Below are 24,211 nucleotides of genomic sequence, written 5' to 3' on the forward strand. Positions count from 1 at the left end.
GGACAGCTGGTACGACAGGCCACGAGTGCGGCCGGAGCCTCTTCTCCTCAAGCAAACGACACACTTTACTAATCAGCTTAAAATAAAGCCTATCTTCCTCTTAGGCCCCCTCCCCCCCTCCCAGACGAAGCCGTAGAATGCATGCCCGATAATTTCAATCAAGACGAAGCGGTAGAATGCATGCCCGATAGCCAGATGTCTTTCGCCGAAGTTCGAGCCAGGAGGCGACCACTGCCAATCCTCATCCCAAGCTCACTAAGTCACAGCAGACAACACACAGGAGACCTTAAACAAGCCCACTCGTGTGTCCAATCCGGCTGCATCAGTTTTACCCGCCAAAGTTCGTGAACCCTAAGTGCAAGTTCTGCGGCGCCGACGGAACCGTGGAGCACATCATATGGTATATGGCTCTGCGGTCATACCCCGGGCCTCCTGCCCGCGCCCATCTCCCGCTTCCTCGCCCCGCATCCCATCCTCCCTTGCTCTCCGGACAGCCCCAACTACCACAACCAGCACCGCCCCCTTTCCCTCCCGTCCCGTTCCAAGCTTGCCTTGGAGGCTTGTCCATCCCGGACAGCACCTCCATCGAGGACCAGCTCCTGCTGGTCTGCAGAGCAGAGGCCGCGTTCGTGGGCCTCGAATTTTCCTGAGCCGGAGTCCGGGCCTCCAGTTTTCATCCGTTTACCCTTATAAAAGGACAATAAATTGCGTTTCACCCCCACCACCTCCCCGTCCTTCTCCCCGTGAGGCACGTATGCTCGGACAGCGTCATTCTCTGATGTGCGGTTAAATCATTTCGCAGTAGCAAGAGAGAGAGAAGAAACCTTTAATAGAGCAAACGGTGGTCGTTGAGCCGTCACTCGGTAGGGTGGGTTCGCCTCAGTCCAACTGCCCTTTGGTCTTGGCTGCAGCCTTGTCCCGGGTACCGACTGGGTGACCAGAAAGATCTGGTCAGCGTCACAGGAGCTGGTCAGCAGGCCCTCCCACTGCTTTGGGGAAGGGTCGGGATTGGGGGTGAGCGATGGGCTGTTTTGACAGGCCCACACAATGTGGTAGGTATAGTATTAAGAGAGGGGGCAGAAGGGAAAATTCGGTAGGGAAAATAGCGTTGTAATAGGTGTTTGTAATCGACGCCAGATGATTGCTCCCTCAATTGGTTAGTTGAGGGTGAGGTTTGGCAAGGTGAGGCGAATGTTGTTACAGTGGTGGAGGATATGTCGTGGTAGCGTGACGGAACAGCGGGAGGTGGACAAGGCTAGCTGCACCATGGGCTCTGACCCTGAGGGAAGTGCTTGGTGTGGAACGGCGCGGGCAGCGGAGTGAGCCGTCTCATTTCCCTCGAGGGACGTGTGGCCAGGGGCCCAGACGATGTAGAGCTCGAGGAGGGGATTGATTGATGCGAGTATGCGTAAGGCGGGAAGCGAGATGCGTCCACATTGAATGTTACGGCAGGCTTTCTGGGAGTCTGTTATAACTGTAAGGCATTCGAGGGGATGGCAAAGTCAATTTCTTCGTCAGTGGTGCATGGTTGATGTGGAAAGAGTTGTGAGGGAGGCGAGAAACGTGTGGTCTGGGTTGACAAGTTCCACCAGAGCATGAGTCTAGCGTGAGGGGTAGATGACATCGGGTTGGAAGTGGGATTGGGATCGAAGATGTTTACCTAACCCGGGAGAGTCTTCTGCGCATATATATTGTTCGGCCTTTTGGATAGAGTAATGTGATTTTAGATGGAATGCGTTAAAGCTAGGGCTTGTTAAGCAGGCGGGGTCGGGTATCCGAGGGCCTGAAGGACGTGTCCCGGGCCCGGTAGTAGTAAGGAGGAATCTGGTTAGTTAGCTGTTGTGTTGAGCTTCCAGGAGTTGTTCGAGGGTGGTGTGGATTCCGAGTTAAAGGAAACGGCAAGTAGAGTCCTATTTTGGAAGCTTTTTAAATTAGTCTATTGCCGCGAACCATGCATTGGGTTTGTTTATTTGATTGGTTTTGCCACCCGGCTGCGCCGGGCTGTGTTATCTGGGTTATATGTGTGGGCCAAGTAAAGCGCGTGTTCCATTTATGCCGCATGTGCGTGTTATCTTTTTTGATAAGGAGAGCGTTTCGAACTAACGTCACCTGCAGCCTAAAATAATCTTTGATCTACAGCGTTTTGGATGTAATTCGACGGTTCAAGAAACGCTCGCGCCGAATGATAAATGCCCGTAGAGCAGACGCTGCGGGATTTCGATTCGCCGACACTCGCCTGCGCATGTCACTTTGTTGACTGCTGCTTCGCCGCCTGTGTATTCTTTGAGTTAGGGGAGCACAAGTTCGCTCCAATAAACTTGTTTTTCCTTCAAGCCAACTGCGTCATCTTTGGCTTTGTGACAACATGTTGACTTTTCCCCGTTCTTCGGGTTTGAGGGCGCTGTATGGGGTGGAATATGTGATATTCCACTTGAAATATGCTTGAATTAGTCGTATTGTATCGTACTCTTCTTTGAGGCCCTGACGTTGGTTTGTGATGCTTTTGATGAGATGGGCGAGTTGGGTGACTGGCTTGTAGCTGCAGGGAAGAACTGCAGCGCCAGAGCCACCTTGATGGAATTGGACTCCTAGGATGTGTCCTTTAGGAATGGGTGTGAAATCGATTGTTGGTGCAGCTGGTCGGGTATGGGAATTCAGGAGGTCGCCCACGAGTTCGGGAGCGGATTGATTGATTGTGGGGTTTAACGGGCCAACGCTACAAAGCGCGATAAGGCGCGCCGTAGTGGAGGGCTCCGGATTAATTTTGACCCCCTGGGGATCTTCAACGTGCGCCTGAATCTCGTACACACGGGCGTTTTTGCTTTTCGCCTCCATCAGAAAAGCGACCGCCGCGTCCGGGAATCGAACCCGCGACCTCGTGCTTAGCAGCGCAACGCCTTAGCCACTGCCACCGCGGCGGGTAGTTCGGGAGCGGAGGATGAGAAGTGCTGACGTGCTGGGGGGACGCGCGAGGGCTCGGGGTAGGAGATAATAAGCGAGGTGGTGTCGATGGCTTGTCGAAGGGTATCTTGTTGTGTGCCAGGAGATCTGGTGGTGGTCCAGAGAGTTATACAGCGGAATCCCGCTATGTCCCCCGGACTTACGACGATCCGCTTCTTACGACGGATCGCCGCGGTCCCGGCAAGCTCCCCGTAGAAACAATGCATTAGAAACCCCGATGATATGACGCTCGGGTGCACACGGTCCGCTTCATACGACGGACTATGGCGGGGTTAAACCGGCGTTTTCCCAACCTTTTACACCGCTTCGCCGCCTCGTCTCGACCTTTTCTTGATTCTTAATCCCCGTTTGACGCTGCTTGATGTTCAAAGGTCGGCCGGCGGGCCAGACGACTTGATGAACAGACTCAAGCAAGCAGGCGGGTACTCGCCAGCGCGAGTTAACTTTCGAAGGCCCACGCGGCAGCAGCGCGCCAACGCGCCAATCGCGCGAAGTGTAAGTTCAGGTGGCTCCCGAGCCGCCGACGAACGCGAAAACACGTACGACGCAACCCCACGGTGATGACGGAACACCATGGAGCGGAACACCCACTTTCCTAATACGCTCGATCCAAGTTTCTACCTGTATGGTACGCTCTCCCCCCCATCTCTCTGCTCTCTTCTTATCAGTGTCTTTCAAAGCGGCGTTGTCGCTTCACTCCTTTCTTTGCCGCTGTTTTTCTATCACCGTCTCGTACTATCGTTCGTTGCGCTCGGCCTTGGCAGTTTCACACTCGCTTTTCCCCCCTCTGTTTGCTCGACCAAGCCGGCCTTATCTCGCGTTCGCGAGGCGCGCGGCTGGCGGGCTGAAAATAGCGCCGGACGGCGCGGTGGTCGCGTTGCGCGCAGTGCTTGGCTGGCGGGCTACCTTGGACGTCGTGGGGGGAGGGGGGCATAAAATACGCGTTTCTTTCTTTGAAACGGGATTTTAGCCAAAGGTCCGCAAATCACGCGAGAACGCGCTAAATATAGTAGTTTAAATAAGTTCTTAGCCCATCTGTCGCTTAAGACCGTCTAGGCTGGCATTCACCCGCACCCAGGTCATGTGACCCCCCCGGTCATACGACGCTTTCGCGCGGTCCCTTGCAAGTCGTATTATCGGGGTTCCACTGTATCAGCATTATTGGGAATGGTGGAGACCAGGTATCGTTTGGAGATGTGGGAGCTCGAGAGCGATATTGAAGAAGAGGGGTGGTATAACAACCTTATGGGGGTTTCTTTGGGAAGTATGCAAAATGGAGCGAAAAGGTCCAATGCCAAGGGTGGCAGTGCGGTCGGTAAAAAAGGCCCGCACATAGCATGTACATGCACCGCACTGGGTTTCTCGGAGTCCTCCTAAGATGGCCTGACGTGTGACGTCGAACGTGCCCTCAACGTCGAGGGTTAAGAGTACGCTTTACAAAATTTTAGATGCTGACGGGATTCCTCTTGCAGCAAGCAGGAAGCCTCCACGTTTTAAAAAGAGCATCCTTATTAGAATGAGATTCAGAATATCCTGTGAAATCATGCGGACCTATTTTAAGACTTTTGTGTTATGAACAGCAGGCCGTCTCCATCATTGAAAAAAATGGCGTATAACCAAAGTGTACTGCCAGCTATGGCACAGCGATTTCCATCTTGCTAAACATTTACCTCAAAAGAAACCTTTGGCCAACTTCCCCCCTAAAAGCATCGTGTAAAGCATTTGAGTGCCTTTTAAATTTGCTGAATGAGAGTGGAGAGCACGCCAATAAGGAGGAAAGGACGTGCATTCATGCGAAGAGACCGTCCGTATTCAGTGGCTAACAGCACGCACACAAACAACGTGAATGTGTAAAGTACTTTATTTCAGTCTCGCTAGTAAACGAAATAAATAAACATAAATAAAATAAATACATCTCTGAGAAAGAGTACCAGCTTCTGCTAATATAAAAGCGGAATGTGCGACTCGTCAAAAATATGTGCTGCTGAACAGTGGGCATTCACTGGCCGAAATGCTGTCACAGAAACAAAAATGTAACCTTTGTGCGCTGTCCTGTACACTATCTTCTGTTCTTTGAACCGCCCCCTCTTCCCCTCCCCTTACCACTATCCCGCACAATAGCAGCTGCTATTAACAGCCCCCAAAATAGAGCATTTATCACATTCAACTGCACAATAATCAACCACTATACACGCTTAACAATTGTGCACTGCGTAGCAACGTAGCTGCCGTGTCCGATCACCACTTGATCACTTGTTTGGGATATGTCATTCGCCAGAGCAGGCAGATGCGACACTTTTACAGGAATGACAGCCAGTCGAGGCAAAAAACATCCAAGGTGCTGAAAGCTAAAAAGCGATGTTATAGAAGTTGCCTAACACTGATATTGCTTTTATTTACAGAACATCTCAAACAATACGTAAAGATATGTTACTGCTGAAGAACAGACGCATATGGGTGGGTTTGAGGAGCTGCATACACACCTGCAAAGGAGTGATATCAAGCTTGCATGCAGCCTGTTAATACATACTTGCAATTCATGGACCTTTGAAACGATTACTACGCAGTTAAGTCAGTGAACGTATATCTTGGGTTTCTCGACTTCTGCGATAAGTCTATCTAGCGTCCATGCGTAGTTGCTACAGGCTTCCTATAATGCCCCATTTTTAGACAGCAGTTTGTTGAAAAAGGCAGTCTTGTTGCCTGAAACTAAGGCAGCCATGTCGCAGTAATAAAACTTCTAAAATGACTAAAACGATAAAAGTTGGTTTTAGAATTGACTGTTATGCACAACTAAAAAAAAAATTAAGGGTAACACTACATTGTCAAAATTAGTCAAAAAAAAAAAAAGGCTACAGGGAGTCACAGAACCTACAAAGCACCCTCCTGTGCATGAATGTATTAAAAAAAAATTCTTTTCCCTCAATTTTCTTTGAAACGTTTCATAGAGTGGCCCTTAAGGCAGTGACATTTCTTGCCCCCATTAACACAGCCATAACACGTCCACAGTTTTAAAAACAACACATGCTGCAATAAACATCTTTAGTGCTGTCATTGTCAAGGTAGCTGCAACTGTAAAGGCATTTCGGAAACAATTCCAAAACGAATGGAAATACTAAATGCATGCTATGTTTGTACTAGAAATCAGTTTCATATACTGTCACTCTCCGAACACCCCTGAAGGTTCTTACTGAACCAGAGATTTAAATTTATTTCAACGTTAATGTTACAATTTTAAATAAAAAAATCGTCAAATAAATTTCCATAAGCATATCAGCCAAAGAAATCGTCACAAGTTTTCAGCCCTTGGATATGCTTTGCACAGGATGGCAGGCAAGGTAAAGCTCAGTGTTCTTGCCCAACTGCACCTGAACTGGATTAGAAATGAACTGAACAGGGCGAATTGAGATTCGATGCCAACACAGCAGACGTACATCAGAGCTGCCGCGCAGAAAAAAAAACTACAAATCACATTTGACGACAAAAGCGACGTCCGAATAGCAATAATTTCGGGTAAAAAAAAAACGTAAGGTTGCATGTTCCCGCCCGGGGAATGCGTCAAGAAAACGTCGGATCCATTCCTGGATGCATCACGGCCCGCATCCACTTATGAAGGGCTCTGTCCGAAATGCTGCGCCTTTTTTGCCAGCTTTGCTTTCTGTGAGAAGACAGAAAATAAAGAAAAAGTCCACTGTTAAAACACGCCACACGTGAACAAGGCAAAGGAATACAAGCCTCACTGCTTGTGCTTAAACTCGTGAGCATGCTCATTTCTTTGTATTTATCACTTTCCGCAGCTTCAAGCTGCACTTGAGTTAAAACATTTCTCGGTATTTACGAAAAAATGCAGTAGCACTGCGTTCTGTTTCAGCCGAGAATGAAGATGATTTTCGTGGTGACCAACTTCAACGCCACCTTATATCTACTTGTGTTGTGAACACAATTTTACCCCCCCCCCCCCCCTTCCCCCCCACCTTACCATCAAAAGAGAATGCACGCAATTTCGAGCTGCGTTTATTATGCAAGCTAAGCATTGCCAAATCTTTTTTTTCCCACTGCAATTTTTACTGTATGCCCCCCTTACAAATAGCAGAAGTCCCATAGATCCCTGGCCAGTACTTGGTCCCAAATTCAGTTACAAAAGGCACCCCTTTAAAGAATATGTGTGACCCTGCTTCTATTATGCTATGAAAGCCATGCAACGCTAAGGAATGATTGACTTGATTGATTGTAGGGTTTAGTGTGCCACCGCTACAAAGGCGATGAGGCGCGCCGTAGTGGAGGGCTCCGGATTAATTTTGACCACCTGGGGACCTCCGGAATCTCGAACACACAGCTGTTTTCACTTTTCACCTCCATCAGAAAAGCGGCCGCCACGGCCGGGAATCGAACATGCTTCTTTGGGCTCGGCAGTCAGTTAAGCTCACCTTGGTGTTAAAGGGGGACACTGCTATCAGAAAAAAAAAATTTAAAATTAATTTTTAAGTAAGCTCTGTGAAACTTGTCAGTCTTGCTGCTTTTTCCCAATGATTTCAAATATGCCATTATTTTTTATTAAGTCAATTAGTTTCCAAGGTAATTAGAGATAATGAACCATTTTTGGAGGAACAACAGACAAAACAGTGTTGGTCATAGCACTGTAATCTTTGCATTTTCCAATACTATGAACACTGGTGAACGAAATAAGAAGCGGTTTCTTGATGCACCGCTTGGGACTAATTTTACAGCTCATTAAACTTAGGGCGTTTGAAATGGGCATTTGAAATGGTTCCTTGCCACTGGTGCCAAGGTGCTTCTCTCATTGCATTCACCAGTGTTCATAGTATTGGAAAATGTAAAGATTACAGTGCTATTATGACCAACACTGTTTTGTCTATTGTTCCTCCAAAAATGGTTACTTATCCCTCATTATCTTGGTAACTAATCGACTTACTCAAAAAATAATAAAATATTTGAAACCAGTGGAAAAAAAAAAGCAACAGGATTCAGAAGTTTCACAGAGCATACTTAAAAATTTAGAACCAGTTTGAATTTAGCACACTGTACAACGCTATAAAATAGTGCCCTCATGCTAAATTCAAAGTTTGAGCGCACATGAGTGAAGAGCTCGCTAAAAAGTTATTTCTTTTGCAGTGCGCAGCCAGAAGTGGCGAAGACCGGAGATGCCGAGCGGAACGCGTTCCGCTCCCCGCTAGCAGACGACGCTCGCTTTCCTAGCGCAACTCGCAACCGCAGCGCTGCGGTGGCGAGAGTCGCGGCCGGCCGCCTTCTCTCCACGGCCGCGGCGGGGAGATACGGAACTGAAACTAAAGCGTGGCAAACTGTTCGCATGGCGACGCAGTGAAACATCCCCCTCGCGAGGGGCACGATCAAATGCAGAGCATTTCCGGGGCGCACGACGTTAAGTAGTTTGCGTTACGTTAATGTTGTTGCACTTGTGGCAACTGCTGACGAGAGAGCGCTCGTCAGCAGTAAAATTGGCAGCCTCGGCGCACGTTGAGTCCGAGAGAGGGGAGAGAGTGTCCTTGAAACGTGCCTGGGCGCGCTATCGAATGTTGATCGCGCCGATAGCGAAACGTCTGAGCTGGGCATGCCGAGGCGAGCGATGCGGACAACTACGGACGCCAAGAACGGGTGACATCGCGAGTTAAAGAAATGCTCTGCATTTAAAATTCTTTTAAGGGCATCCGCAAGACTCTTGTAGCACCCAGCACATGCCACGTAGTCAGGCGAGATAGAAATGCTGCCCACCAGCTTCGAAGGCTTGCTGCTTGAGACCTTGACCACCTCGGACATGACGCCAGATTTCTTCACCTCCTGCATGTCCTTCAGCTTCTTCCTGGCCGCTTCAACACTGCACACGCGTGCAGAGAGAAAACATTGCAGCGACAATTGACTCCTCTGTAACCTCACACGCACACCTTGCTCCAGCTTTTTAACACGAAAGTGTTTTATTCCGGGATACTTCAGTGACGTCGTATCCGTCACGGAAATGACGCCAGCACAACAAAGCAACGGCCTGTAAAGGGTGCACCCATGCACACCGGGTCTTGTTGCGGGGAAGCAACCTTTAGAACCAAAGCGCACGTTATACTTCGGGTTGTTCGTTTTCGGGTTTTATATTTTAACGCGAAAGTGTTTTATGCCGGGATACACCAAGATTTCACCGACAACATACCCGCCACCGAAATGACGCCAGTACACCTTTTCCGAAGCGACCCACCAGGAGGACGTTGCTCACCAAGCACACCCGCAAGACGGCCGCCGACCCGAAAATCATGCTCAGCTGCAGATTTCGCTGCACATTTCACTTTCGTATTTTACCGATTCCTATGACAGAGGAATCAAACGCAGTTTTTTTATTGATCTTAGACGACAAAGCTAGTAGGGACCTTCCACCCTGGGAAACTCTGGCAGAACTATGGGTGCACCAGAGATGAAATTATGGCGCAGCCAAACTGCACTTCTAGTGCCTTGGAGATATGGCAACATTTTCTTTCTAGTAAGTTGAATTCATCATTGATAAACTGCTGGTCCAGTGCCAAAACTTCGTAGATATTCTCTTGGAGCAAGGCGTACGGGATATTCTACAGTAGCCGACCGATTTTTCAGACCCGGAGGTGAACTAAAAATAGTCCGAATAAAAGAGCAGTCCAGAAAATACGCGAGTCACTCTTATGGGACAACAGGTAATTCCTCAAGAAAGTCCGAAATATCCAGCAAGACCAAATTTTTTTAGTTAAAAAAAAATACCGCCTGCTACTGTGTGTGCATACACTCCAAGACACAATGTTGTCAATATTAACCTAATTAACTGCCATTATTAGACTTTCTGCCACACTACAATGAGCGAAAACAAGGCAGGAGGAGAAATGTCGCTTCCTAGAGTAACCAGATAATGTCACAAGCACTCGGCCTAGGCTATCCTAGGGCATCTGTCGCAGGATAAGAAACTGTGCAGCCACTCTGATCGACATTACCCTGCACAGCTCCGGAACGGAGTGCGGCAGCTATCATTTCATCCATCAGGTGCCGCCACCCTCTCCTTCGCCATTACAGCTATGAAGCTTCGTAGTGCGCGTTGTTTTCATTGTGACATTATCTGGTCACTCGCCGGCACCCACCGCAACGTGTGATTTCGCCTCCCACATATTCTTACTCCACGCCCACTGCTCACAACAGATTGGCTTTCCTTCGCTGTCATAGAAATCAGGCGTGCATCAGAATTGGGGACAGGCAGAGTTGTGCGTGTATGAAACATTCTGACCCAAAGGGGCCTAAGTCCCACTGTGCTCTCTTTCCTGGCATGCCTCCAGCACGGCAGAGGGCAAGAGTGTTGAACGAAGTGCACTTCCCCCCCTTTCTTGCTCCCTCCTCCTTCGTATGCAGTGCCCAACCACTCACTCCATCTTGATCTTCCGCTGCACCTCCTTCTTCCAGATGTTCTTGAAGTCGTTGCAAAAGGGCACCCAGGGGGCAAAGAACTCCTTGGGCCACTCGGACTCGTTCTTGGACTTCATCTGAAGGCTGAAGTAGTTCTTGGTCTCCAGGAACCTGGGGAAACAAACGTCGACGACGATGACTTGGGAGGGGATTCAGTCGCCATGAAAGCTCAGTACGCACCACACTTGCCAAGTGTAAGGCTGTACTTTGTTACCATACATATTGTGTGCGCACTAGGCCATCAGTGGTACACCGTATTTACTCGCGTAATGAACACTTCTTCACTTAAAACAGAAGCAAAGTTGGGGGTGCATGTATTATGCGGGGTAATTTTCAGGAAACTTTTTCGAAGTGACGAAAGAAGGCCCCAATAAAAAAAAAATGCATTAGATAACCCGCCTTTCGCAGTAAATATACGCGTACACAATTGGTAAACAAACAGCGTTTTTACTGAACTACACTCGTCTTTGTTTGTGAAGGCTTAACTTCGTCAATTCATAAATGTCTGTACCGGCAGGACGGTTCCCATACTCAGCTGCGTACTCCAGAACCTTTAAGTTGAAACTGGCAGTGGAAGTGCCATTTCAGCTGATCGCTGATTGGAAGGTGAAAGACGAGCAGAAAAGCAAGTACCGTATTTACTCGCGTGATTCTCGCACTCGCGTAATCCTCGCACCCCTAATGTGAGCCACCAAAACTTGGATTTTTTGGTTCCTCGCATAATCCTCGCACCCACAACTTTACAGCGGCGAAAGTTGCCTGCTCGCGAAACCCGCATGGTGCACGCGCTCTCCAACGCGCGCCCTCCCCCGCCGCCTCTCCGTTCGGCGGAGAGCGCTGTGTATCCAAGGCCATCCAGGCGCCCTAACAACCTGCATGGCTACTCCCTAACAGGCGCCCTAACACGCGACTCACACTGTCCTTGAGCCGGTTTTGCGTGCGCGCAACTAGACGGTGTTCGCGCAGCCCGCTGTCGTGTCGTCGTGTCGCCGTCGTGGTCCCGTCGTTGAGCAGTAGCAGTCAGTGAGTCACTCGCGTCAGTGGTGGATAGCTTGCTGCCATTTCGAGAACTTTTTGATCTCTTTGTTTTGTGCTTGGTGCCGCTTCGCCATGGGAAAGAACGCCAGCTACACTGCCGCGTTCAAATTGAAAGCGATAGAGTACGCGATCGAACACGGCAACCGCGCCGCAGGCAGGCACTTCGGCGTCACCGTTTTCAACGTGCGTTACTGGAGTAGGGCACGCACAAGACGACGACGAGATAGGGCGCGCGCCAGAAAGCAAAGGCGGCAATTTCGTGATCGCTGATCGACGGGAGACTGTTTACGTTGTAAATAATAAAATAAAAATAAATAGCTGATGTTGGCAACACTGAGCTTACATATACAAAAAATGACCGCTACATTTAGCGAGACTGGCAGAAGGCAAATTGGCAACACTGTGCACCGGATTTTTTTTTTTTTTTTCCCCGCATAATTCTCGCATCCCTAACTTCGCATTGACTTTTCCGAAAAAAAAGTGCGAGGATTATGCGAGTAAATACGGTAAGTAAGAACACTATCACGAAAAAAGTAGGGCTAGACGCTCAGCGGATTCAGCCGACTGCGCGTCATAGTGGCTGGCTGCCCCACGATGCCGCGTCGGAGTGTTTGTTCGCTTTTACTCCTAGAGATGGCTCTAGGTTACATGCGCGATCATCATCAGCGGAAGCGAGTGAAGAGGGAACGCTACAGTACGGCCATTCGTGGAACTGCAGGGTTAAAAAGTTGGGGGTGCGTTTATGTATTACGTGGGGAAAAAAAAGAAACCCAATTTTGACGATTGAAGTTGGGGGTGCATTCATTATGCGAGTGTGTTCATTACGCGAATAAATACGGTACTTCTTTTACTCTCATGTTGAATTACTGGAAGAAAAACCGCAACTGTGTCCCCTTCAGCACCAAACAAAGGTTCTATGGCCCAACAAAGCAGCAGATATGCTCTTTATACGGATATTAAGGAAAAAATACAAGTCTTATATTTTTTGGTAGAAATAACCTGCTTTTGCTAACTTGCGGACTCCTGCCCAGCAGCAAAGCATGTTTTCTGCCGAAAAATTCAACAGGTAATGACGGATTTTTAAATTTCCAGCAATTGGGGTAGAAATTACGCTAAAAGCGACGTCGTTTTTGGACTCTGGCAAAGAAGAATTTGAAGGCAGAGTGCACTCCAGCATTGATTATGGGACTTAACGCGCCGATGCTACACAGGCGATGGGGCGCGCCATAGTGGAGGGCTCCGGATTAATTTTGCCTACCTGGGGATCTTTAACGTGCACCAAAATCTCGAACACATGGGCATTTTCTCCTTTCACCTCCATCAGAAAAGCAGCCATCGTGGCTGGGATCGAACCCACATCCTTGGGCTTAGCAGCGCAATGCCAGCCTCACCAGTGTGAGTAAGCTTTGCCTTACTCTCAAATGTACCACTCCCAAAAAGTGCAAAAACGACTGAAGTGCAAACTCAATTTGTAGGCTGCTCAAGGCAACACATATTGGCTTCAACCTGCAGCCTTCTTAAACAGCAACTTTATGCATCCGACAGCAGCACATACACTTGCAGGCGGTGTATTCAGGTTGAAATGCACAGCCTGCTTACCATCAGAACCAAAGTATTGTGGAGGGGATGTTCATGTCACAACACCTGTTTCTGCCTTTCAGATGCCAGAGACAGCAACAAGAAAATTTGTAGGATCACACGAAACCAGGTGACTGAACGGGTTTACAAGAAAAGAGAAAAGCCCACATGATACTGCCGATACAGCACGTAATGGTGAGCATATGCGATTTGAACGATGAGCTCCTTTAACCTACAGTGAGCCCTTTAGAGCAGCCACTATACTCGGCACAAAAAAACTGTGGCAAATAGGAGTTATGCTCCCTAGTTAAAGGGGCTAGGAAGACAAAATTGAAAATGTCTAATTTGAAAAGACAAGCCTTTGGTAACTTGCTCAGCTTCGATTCAGTGACAAGCCATTTTTAACCCTGAAAGTATTCCTAACCCTGAAATCTGAAAGCGTCGAACCACTTTGAGATTTCGCGCTACATGATCGACACCAGTGGTGACACAATAGAGGGAACGGTGCGAACACTGTTACCAGTGTTATGTTAACAGCATGTCATCATTCAAGTAATCAAACCAAACAAGAACCGCCCAGTCATGCTTCTTGGCTGTTGCTTTGATCGGCGACCTCCCATTGCACAAACAAGATTCTGCAATGTTATAAGGACGGAGCGAGCTGGGTAATAACCACTGCTTCACCTGTCATGGAAAAGAAACAGCACGGTATGATGAAATACACAAGTAAATACAGTGGAACCCCACTGACACGTCCCCCGGACCTACGACGACCCGTTTCTTACGACGGTTCACAGCAGTCCCGACAAACTCCCCGTAGAAACAATGCATTAAAAACCCCAATGATACGACGCTCGGGTACACGCGGTCCGCTTCATACGACGGACCATGGCGCAGATAAACCGGCGCTTTTGCCCATCTCTTACACCACTTTGCTGCCTCGTCCTCACCTTCTTTATTCTTTACCCCCGTTTGACGCTGCCTGATGCGCAAATTTTCGCAGGCGGGCCAGACCACTCGCTGAACAGACGCAGGCAAGCAGGCGACTACTCGTGAGAGGGAGTTAACCTTCGACGGCCCCACGCGGCATCAGTATGCCAATGCACCAACCGCAAGAGGTCAAAGTTCAGATGGCAGGCGGACCGTGAATTTGAAGCTACCGTCAAGCCCCCGACGAATGCGGAAACACATCCGACGCAACCCCATGGCGATGACCGAACACCTGCTTTCCCCACCCACTAGATCAAAGTTTCTTCCTTTCACAATGCTCTGTCCCCCCCTCTCCCTGCTTATTAGTATATTTCAAAGCCACGTTAGAGTGTACTAGCTGCATTGTCACTCTGCTCCTTTCTTTGGTAAAGTACCTCAATTCACGCGCATCCGCCACAAGGGTGGAGACACGTTTACGTTGGCACTGGCCATTTTGGTCAATCGCCGGCCGCCGGCACTGTAGCAAGACCGCGCATAATTTTCGCCACAACATGGTTTACTCGCAAAGTTTGAATGATCTTGTATTCTTGTGGGAAATGAAAACAACTATGTGTTGAGCACTTTGATTCAATAGCGACGGCACGTGACCGTTGAAAAGTTGTCTTGACAATGTACTGGAATGCCATTTTTGTTATCTCTGCCTTGAACTATCCTTCGTTTCGCTTGGCCTTGGCAGTTTCACACTCGCCTTTTCCTCTCTCAATTTGCTCGCCCACATCGGCCTTATCTTGCGCGCAAGGCGCTGGGCTGGTGGGTGATAAATAGCGCCGGACGGCACGAGTGTTGCGTAGCGCGCGGCAGATGGCTGGTGGGCTAGCTTGGAAGCATGTAGGGGAGGGGGGCACAACATAGGCGTTGCTTTTATTTTTTAACTGGTCATGCGACGCTTTCTCGCGTTCCCTTGAAAGTTGTATTATCGGGTTCCACTGTAAACCAGACAGGACGAGCGCTGGTTTCCTTCCTCATGTATTTCATTGTACTGCACTGTTTTTTCACCATGTCGATGTACCGACTCCTTTGCATCCTGCTGCGTCACCTGTTTTTCTTAAAATCTGCAAAAAGTCTGCGATAAACATGGTATCATGGTTAAGGCAGTCTTTGCAATGAATTACATTACTACCTTGTCTTCATGGCCCATTTAACACAAGCAGTAAGGTGACCTTGCGTGCACCACTGTGAGGGGAAGTTGTCCTTGTGAATGTTTCGCTAGCAATCACGTCTTCGTATGTGCGCCACTACCAACTGGCCCAGCTGCATGCCCTTGGGGCCTCTATATAAAAGCGGCACCCACTTGAGCCGGCACTCGTCGAGGTTCTCCTCCTGCTCCTTTTGCTCCTGGCGCGCCTTCTCCAGGAAGGCCAACATCTGTTCCCGGAAGGGCTCTTGGTGCTCGGCGTCAGAGTTCTCCAGCACCTTCTTCACCTTCACCTCGCAGTCTGCAGCAGAGAGCAGTGGGCAGAAGGGCACGACGCCTCTACACCCAGGACACGAAGGCCACGCGCAACACAGGAAGGCATGGCAAAAAGTGGAAAAGAACGAGGACAAGAGGAAGAGGCAACTTAGACTGACGTGGGGTGGCACACACAAAAGATCCCCAGAAGCTCAATTAATCCAGAGCCCTCCACATGGCATGTCTCATAGCCTAGGTGCCAAAGCAGCACCTAGGCAGCTTGACTATGTATTAAAACTTCCACTTTTCAATGTCTTTCTTTTTACGGATTACAAAAGACTAGAATGACCTCCTAGAAAGGCAGGAAATGGTGACGTAGTCACCATTTCCTGCCCATTAACATTTTTGGACCAGTTGTCCACTTATCTTTCACAATTAAAAACTTGTGGCAAATAAAAAATTGTACTGTCAACCCACCCCTCATGTAATGCCCCCTCAAGGGGTCTAAGAAAATATGATGTGATTGACCATTTGGGGATCTTTTGTGCACGCCAGCCCACGTGCATTTTCGCTTTTTGCTTCCATCTCAAAAGTGGCCATCGTGGGCAGAATTGAACCCGCATCGTTGGGCCACGGAGCAAGAATGGGGCAGGAGGGGAAACACTGCTTCGTAGGGCAGCCAGATAACGTCATAAGCGCTTGGCCTAGGTTAAGTTGGCAGCATCTGTCGCGAAAGAAGAAACTACACAACCACCACAATTGGCATTTCCCTGCGCAGTCCCACAATGAATTGCGGCTGCTGTCACATTGTCCAGCAGGTGCTGCTGCCCTTTGTAGTCTTTGAAGCTTTGTAGTCTTCAGTGGTTTTTATTGCGACAATCTCCAGTCACGCACCCACAACCTCCGCAAAGGGCCGCTTCGCCTCCCGAACGGCACTGAGCCACTATGGCATGTAGGCATCAACAAGTGAAGGATTAATAATTGCTTTCCGATATAGGTGTGAGCACCCATACCCTGGCCTTGCATGACAGCTAAAGAAAAAGCGCACCTACAGTGGAAACAGAATTCCTTTCTGTAAAAGCTGCAATGAACAAACCCTTCAATCGACGTCGTGCACCACCCTTTCAATGTTTCTCGTTCTTGTGTCAGCATCTTTTTGCAATTTTTACACTGTTGAAGTTCTGTTATCTCTAACTAGCTTAAAATTCTGTTGCAAAAAAAGGATTGTTGCAAAAAAATGTTGCAAAAACACCACTTCAGTGACGTCAAGAAATTTATGCAAGCTGGAACGAGCGGTTAATTGACGAACAGACAGCCACTCACTTGCGACCTGAGAATGAAGCTTTTTGAGGTCCGCCCGGACATCGTCGAAGTTGACCAGACCGGCCCGTTCCACATCGCTCGGTTCCGGCAGTGGGAACTTTGTCTTCTCCTGGGTAATGTCCTGAAGGAGGGAAAGAAAAAAAGAAATTGCGGTTATTTCCATTAAAAAGTAATGAATAACTTTAAACTGGCCTGTTTCAATACTGCAAGCAATGTTGCAGCACTGGTGTAAACATGGTAGAGTATGCACCTGCATGCGTCTGTCTTGGACAGACAGCAGGTTAAGAATCTTTCTCATCGGTCTCTGTACTTGGCACTGTTTTTCTTAGGGAGAATGATCAAGATCTCCCTCCTTTTGCTGAACTTCACTTCGCTTTCTCTCACAATGGGGAGGGATTGCAATTCTGTTCTTAAACCTCGACAATCATATGTAATTAATATTATTATATAAGGGTGTGCGAATATTCGAAACTTGGAATATTCGATTCGAATTTTTTGGACGTTCGAAATATTCGAACCACCCAAAAATAATTAAAAAAAATAATAATTTCAGAGCGTGTCTCAGCAGCAAAGTGGCGAAGCATATACACGGCGAACGGTACGTGCTTTCGCAGAGTGTATCGGTGTTGTTTTCTGCTCGCGAAAACGCTCTGCGCACGCCCAACGCGCGCTGACACGCGACACCGCCGGGAAACCACCCCCACGCTGCGCGCGGCGCGGCCGGCGGCGTCAACATGGCGTCGGCTCCAGCCCCGAAGTGGCGCGGGCGCTCGAGCGACCGTTTCTAACCGCTCTTTAAAATGCGGCTCAAGGGAGACACGAAGTTGCTTGTGCGGTAAAGGAGCTGATAATGCATGCGAAAACGGTACTATAAAACATCATCTGCGCTGCTAGAAAGCGCCCGTAAAATATTTGCCGGGGTGCTAAGCCTAACCATCTCCGGCGGAGCCAAGCCGACTGTCTCGATCTCATCACAAGTAGTCAGGCTCCTCCATTCTGCCGCGCGCGTCGTGCGTCATTTTCTGACCGAGGTAGGCGCTACCGCGGGCGCGAAATCGTCGATGCGGGCGTGAAAATACAGCGCTCGCAGAGCCGAGGCGAGCGAATCGCGTGCAAAAACGCACCATGCGGTTCACGCTTGGCTGTTGCGGCGTGTAGCCGGTGTAGCGAGCTTGGGCACAGCGAGTGAGGAGACGAGCGCGAAGCTTTACGTGCTCTAGAAAGGACAGCTTTGCGACATGGGGGTTAAAAAAAGCAGAAAAAATCACGAATTTCTTCACGCGAAAGTAAGAGAAGAAATGAACGAAAACTTTTTTCAGCGCTCAATTGTTTGGTCTGTGTTGGTTCATACGAATTTCGGATGATGCGAATATTTTTCGCGGTCCCGCAAGATTAGTATCATCGAGATTTTACTGTATCAGCGCGCGGCAATGTGCACGGGCGCGGGCATGCCAGCCACTAGTGTCTCAAGTGAGCGGCTGCTTTCGGTATCTGGCGGAGTCGTGACGAGCAGGAGGTTGTCACTGCTCCCCGAACTTGTCGAGCAGTTAACCTTTCTCCATGTTAACATTTAAGTGAGTGCAGACCTTAACCTGTTGAGTGCAATGGTATTGTGTAATTTCTAATTTTACTTTGTATGATTTGTTGTGCAATAAAGTTGCAGTTTTTGTGTCTCTAGATGGTGAAAACTTTAATTTTACAAAAAACAATAAGTATTCGTATTCGAAAAATATTCGATTCCATTTGAACTTTGTTTTTATTATTCGAATTCGCTTCGAAATTGAAAAATTGATATTCGCACACCCCTATTATCTGTCTACTGACTGTCTCCTCTTGATCTGCCACAGTGTCCCATTTGGATCGCGATTCCACTCATCGTTCTACTTCTCATCTTAAACCTCAGTTTGTAAGGAGTGGTTCCTGATAATGATGATAATAAGTGAATGAACGGAGAGATTTTTCATGAGAGCCCAAACGTATATCCTGTTGTGTGATGGCAAAAATTTGCCATCTAAGACTGCTTACATGTGGGAAGGCGAATTAAAGCATTACAGTACATTTCAAGCTGTTCAATTATCTAAGTTTAATGTTAGGCCAGTCTAGATTACCTATGTCATCTCCGTTGCAACAGTGTCTTCGTCATCAAAAGCATGTGTGTCTGGCGTGTTCTTGTGTTGTTGCAGGTGTGGGGGGTGTTGGCTAGTGGCAGTTTTAGTGGCAGCAAGTGCCTGCAACTTTGCTCACAGTGCGGCGTTTTTTTGTTCCCTCCCAGCTTCTAAAGAGGTGTATTTTTATGGGCAACCACATTTCAATGGCCACACATGATAACGATTCCAAGCAAGCATTGAAAAGAGGCCATGAACTTTGCTGTTAAACTACGAGCTTTCTGCTGCTTTGCGAGAGCAATTCAACTTAGTTGTCGTTGAACAAGTCGTTTACAATTACACAAATTTATTCACCATAATCAGAAGCATTTCAACATCTTTTAAATAAAACCTTTACAGACAACCTTTAAAAGCAGTATTCTCTTATTTAGGGCAACCAGGGCCCACTGCAAACTGACGGATTACTAACAATTCAGTTAAAAGTTAGTCAAAACAGCCTCTCTCTCTCTCTCAAGAAAAAAAAAGGAGAAGAAAGTCACTCCTTACGTCTGTTAGAGGCACGCAGTCCTGTAAAATGGCAGACCAGACCCTATTCTATTTTGCCAAACAGTACCCACAGTACGATTCTCGCATAAATACGGAAGCATACAGGAGCAGCAGCTATACGGACAAAACTTCGTAGGCGAGACAAATGAATAACAACAAATGTGGCGTGAAATGTCTGATCAAAATTTTACGCATACAGTCGTGTCCACTTATAACTAACCATTTATAACAATATATTGGATATAACGATGACCAACTATGGCACCGTCAACCTTTGCATGCTTTCTATGGTAAAATAAACCGCTTATTACTATGCTCCAGTGCCACGATATCCGAATGCCGCAACAACAATTGAATCCAGCCACAGCGTGCGCCAAAAATGAGAGGTGCTGCTGGCTCTCTGCATTGACTGCACCAACGGCATGCACTGCCATGCGCCTCTCATCCCTTTCACACCTCAGAAAATAAGTCGACTGCGCCACTTACGAAGAGGCGAGGGGAGGAGAAGAGTTTTTCCTACCGAGTCCCCCCCCTCTTGGCGCCGCCGCTTTGGCCTCATCCCCACGCGCGCTCGCTCATGCTTGCCTGCCGTGTGCGCCACTTGAATTTTTGACTGGGTGCCTCTTCAACTGCCTCTGTTTTTCCACGTAAGGGATGTCAGGGCCGATGTTTTGGAAGCGTTTGAGCGCCTCACTGAAGAGGTGATCGTAGCACGGATACGTGCAGCGGACAGTGGTAGCAGTGACGACTCTGACGACGCGGTTGTGCAGCCTACTCGCCCACCACATGACACAGTCCCCCAGGGTCTTCGTTTCCACCAAGAACCCTTCGCTCAGCCAGGGGAAGCACTTGCGGATGCTCTTGACAAAGATGTGCGCCAATTTCGCGTGCAACAAATAAAGCTAACTAACTATGGCTTCTTTTCTGCAAATTAGTAGCAGTACAACCTTGCTTGCATGCAAATGAAATGTTTGAGCTGTTTCTTCTCTTTATTTTGCAACCCGGTTTATGGGTTATAAGGACGGGATTTCCTCGGCACTTGGATATTGTCATAAGTGGACTAGACTGTAGGTGAAGAGAAAAGGAAATTGATGTGCTCATGTAAATATAAAGAAAACTGAAGTGCAATGAAGTAAAACTCACGCTTCTTTCACGCTTTTGGCATATGCTGACAAAAGCCTTTTAATTAAGATACTGTATTTTCGCACGTGTAACCGGCACCAAAAATGCAAAACTTTCAGTGGCAAAGTAGGGGTGCAGATATTACGTGGTGGTTTTATCCTTTAGTGCAGCTTCACACCAATGCGCGCTGTGCCGTGAAGAGGCCCCCTTCCATGGCAGCAATTGCGCAAAACATACAGGGAAGAAAAAACAAGGGCGAGCGCACTCTAACAACTGAATTTTACTAGTGAATTGTGACTTTTGCCTTGAAGTCAGTGTATTCTACTTGCTAATATATGCTATTTCTGTCTACACAGTATGATGTGTTGCTTGAGCAGTAGCTTTGGTATGGTGTACTGGAGAAAGGTGTGAGGCGTCGTTCAGGGCTGGTCTGGGGGGTCCCCTACAGGATAAAAATTTCTGAGGAACTCCCGTTATAAGCAGTGCCCCTAGAAGCCGCTGCTTAACGGTTGGCTTCAGAAGTTTTGTTTGTTGAATTGATCCTCATTTATTGCCCTATATAGTTTCCTTCGTTTATTTTACGGCATAATGTTTTATAAAACACCTTACACAACTGGTTGAGTTTGGTTTAAAAACTTTTAGGGGGCGCTGGATGCAGCAGGAGTTCTCTGGGGAACGCCTGCACGCCATGCAATTTTTCATCGCAAAGTGGACCCGCGCTCTCCATTGGTTTTTCCCTTGCATGACACACCTCTCTCTTCCAGTACACGGTAGCTTTGGTAAAACCTTTCCTGTATCAGATGTGTCATTACAACACGCGAGAATTTTTTTTTTTTTTTCGCGGGCTGAAAGTGGGGGTGTGGATTATATGCAGGGGCAGGTTATATGCGCAAAAATACAGTAACCTTGAAAAACTTCCCTCTCATAATATGTGACAGCAACGGAGCTTTGCAGAGCTTTGCAATGTGTGTGCTTGCACAAGGGCATCTGCGAATTTATTGCAAGCCTTGAAAAGAAGTTAAAAAAAAAAAAAAGAAAAACATTACAGCCTAATACAGCGCAAGACGTATAAAAGACTTACCGGCTGGAACTTGCTTATATAGACTCTGACAATGTAGTGAAGAAGAGTCAAAGAGTTGTCCTGAAAGCAGAAGGCCAAGAATCAATCACCGACGTGCGTGCACCCTCCAATACTAGCTGCACTGCGCCTACTCAATTCTAGCAGAGACGAGAGCCAACGAACAAACCTTGCTCTTGACGTCTTTCAACTTGGCCAAGATCTCAAGGCCAAAGCCATCGGCTTGTCCACGACTCCTATTCCCTGCGAGGTGAGAATGCCTTGTTTCGGCATTGTCCTCCAATATCACACATTTGCACAATCCTTGGACATGGGTGTGACTGCGGGAATTCGTAACACAGTCCTTTCACAAATACGTTATTTATGAAGTACTACAGTATTGTTGATGCATGATGCTGAAAATGGGGTTTGATATAATGTTTATGCATCCTCAAAGTGTTTAACTTTTTTTTTTGTCACTGCTTATCGCTTTTTCCACTTGTCTGCACCTACCACCCCAGGTGAAAATATATGTTTTTTCTAGTTGGATTATTGAACCAGAAATTTCCTCTAGCTGGAAATATTCTAGCTAGAAATTCAGTTTCTAGTTCACTTCTAGCTGGATTGAGATTTATACTTCCAGCCAAGATTTGTCAGTCAAGCTATAAGAAAAAAAACCCCACAAGTTGGAAATAATTGTCTCTGGCTAGACTAAGGATTTTTTCAGTTAGAAGCTGTCGATTACGGCTAGAATGTAATAATCTAGTCAGAAATGAAGCCAAAAATTATGATTTCTTGCTAGGAATGCTCTTTCCATTTTCACGAGGGACTCTCCTCTACTATATGTCGACAATCAATCAATCAATCAATCAACAAATGGATTAATGAATCTCTACAAAAACGACATGAGGCTACAATGTGGAAGAAGAAATTGTGGCACACTCCAAAGAATCTGGGTTTTATCAGGCCCCGACACACTTGGCAACTGTGTTATGCCACCAAAGAAATAAGACGTTCCTATCGGATGAGCAAACCAGTCCACTAATTATGCCCCTAAAATTATCTCAACATTTTCCCTCCAAAAAAAAAGGAGTGCAACAGCTAGGCATTGCTTTAATTGCCCTTGTTGAAAGACTAACTGAGGTCTTGACGCGATTTGAAAGGTTTTCACTCTGCGAATAAAAACGAAACAATGATGCGATCCTAACAGTAACTTTAGACGAAAACATGAAAATAACAATGACGTTGAGAAGAAGAAGAGGAGGGCAAGCCGTACCTCCGTTCATGTAGTTGCCAAGAGCCAATATAAGACCCAGGATGTTGTGGACCTCCTTGCTGTGTAACAGGGCCTGAGGGGGCAGCAAAACAGACACAAGGGCAGACGCTGCTGCATCTCTATCAGTACTGAACAACAGAAAGGCACCAATACTGTCATTTGTGAAATACAGGATGTAATTTTGAAGTACCTGAAACCTTCACCGAGGTTTCGTGAACTGTTCAATTAAACTAAAAAGACGTGTGAAGAAAATGTACAGCTTTGCTTTAACCAAATGACTAACAAGACGGGACAACAAATTTGCCAAGTGTAAGAACAGCAGAGAACAATGAGGCTGATAATTGGGATGAGCGTTCATAGGGACCCCAGCCCCGGGGCATGCATTTCGCACACCACCTGAATGGTGTCGTTGGCTGCTGGCTCGGCAATATTTGATGCTGTACATGTTCTTAGGTCAGAGGAGCTGCAGTAATCAAAGTGCCACGCTGCTGCGCAGCGCAACAGTGTTAAGTGGTTGGTGGTCACTGATCAGCTGCGCATCGTAAAATATACACTTTCAAAGCATTGCAAAACTCCACTTCCTACTCAATTTTGACACAATGTCATCAACCCTGCAAACAAGTTGCTTACAGCTTACAGTATCAATCCTTGCACTGCTGTGGGCTTGTGTTCAAGGTTCATAGAACTTCATTTTGCACTACTGTTCTATTATGTTATGTCCGTTTGTCAGGCCTTAGTGAAAATCTTACACTAATTTTCAACTGGTTTTAACTGGGGACAACTGGTCCCAGTTGGGAACTAACTGGTCCCAGTTGGAGGCCACTGGTACCCAACTGGGAAGCAGAAAGGGGACAACTGATCCCCGTTGGGGGTCCCAGTTGGGAAGCTGAAATGGGACAACTGGTCTCAGTTGGGAGGCAGAAAAGGGGCAACTGCTCCCAGTTAGGATGCAGCTGGTATCAACTGGCAAGCAGGTTGGGAACTGAACTTATTTTTTATTTAAGCTATTAGGAACGTTGTAGGAAACCACTGGCTGCCAAGTCATTCCCCAGTGGTGGATTGCAAGTGACGACCAGGCTGATCCCAGCCAACCAAAAAATATACGAATAGTTTTCGGTGGCAAAGTAACTCAGAATTGCTTGCAAACACTGATGTAGGTCACACGAAAAAGCCAGCATCCTGTTAGGTCTCAAGTTATTTAATGGCCATTTCAGTTTTGAGTTGAGACAAAGTGAACTTATAAATGTTGCTCCCCTGTTCAGGCTACAGCATCAACGAAACAATGCGAGACAAAGCCCAAGCTGTCCGACGTATAGCTTAAAATTTAATACTATATAAACCACATAAAAAAAAGACTAAAAGAGCTATAATCCTGCTAGTAT

General features: G+C 47.4%; 1 protein-coding gene across 2 annotated transcripts in view; it reads right to left on the reverse strand.

Annotated features, from left to right (window-relative positions):
• Positions 1–4,803: 4,803 nt before the first annotated feature.
• LOC144150063 (uncharacterized) overlaps positions 4,804–24,211 on the reverse strand; it is a 46,618-nt gene continuing 27,210 nt past the window's right edge. For both annotated transcript variants that reach the window (XM_077681864.1, XM_077681863.1), the window contains exons 14-21: positions 22,830–22,902; positions 21,744–21,817; positions 21,578–21,637; positions 16,724–16,844; positions 15,302–15,446; positions 10,366–10,515; positions 8,713–8,815; positions 4,804–6,619 (exon numbers count right to left, since the gene is read on the reverse strand). In XM_077681864.1, coding sequence (XP_077537990.1) covers positions 6,569–6,619; positions 8,713–8,815; positions 10,366–10,515; positions 15,302–15,446; positions 16,724–16,844; positions 21,578–21,637; positions 21,744–21,817; positions 22,830–22,902 — 777 coding nt within the window. In that variant the 3' untranslated portion in view covers positions 4,804–6,568. The remainder of the gene's footprint in view (positions 6,620–8,712; positions 8,816–10,365; positions 10,516–15,301; positions 15,447–16,723; positions 16,845–21,577; positions 21,638–21,743; positions 21,818–22,829; positions 22,903–24,211) is intronic.

This window comes from Haemaphysalis longicornis, unplaced genomic scaffold, assembly GCF_048455015.1.
Source record: "Haemaphysalis longicornis isolate Haplotype H1 unplaced genomic scaffold, Haemaphysalis longicornis Haplotype H1 scaffold_8, whole genome shotgun sequence".
NCBI classification, from domain to species: domain Eukaryota; kingdom Metazoa; phylum Arthropoda; class Arachnida; order Ixodida; family Ixodidae; genus Haemaphysalis; species Haemaphysalis longicornis.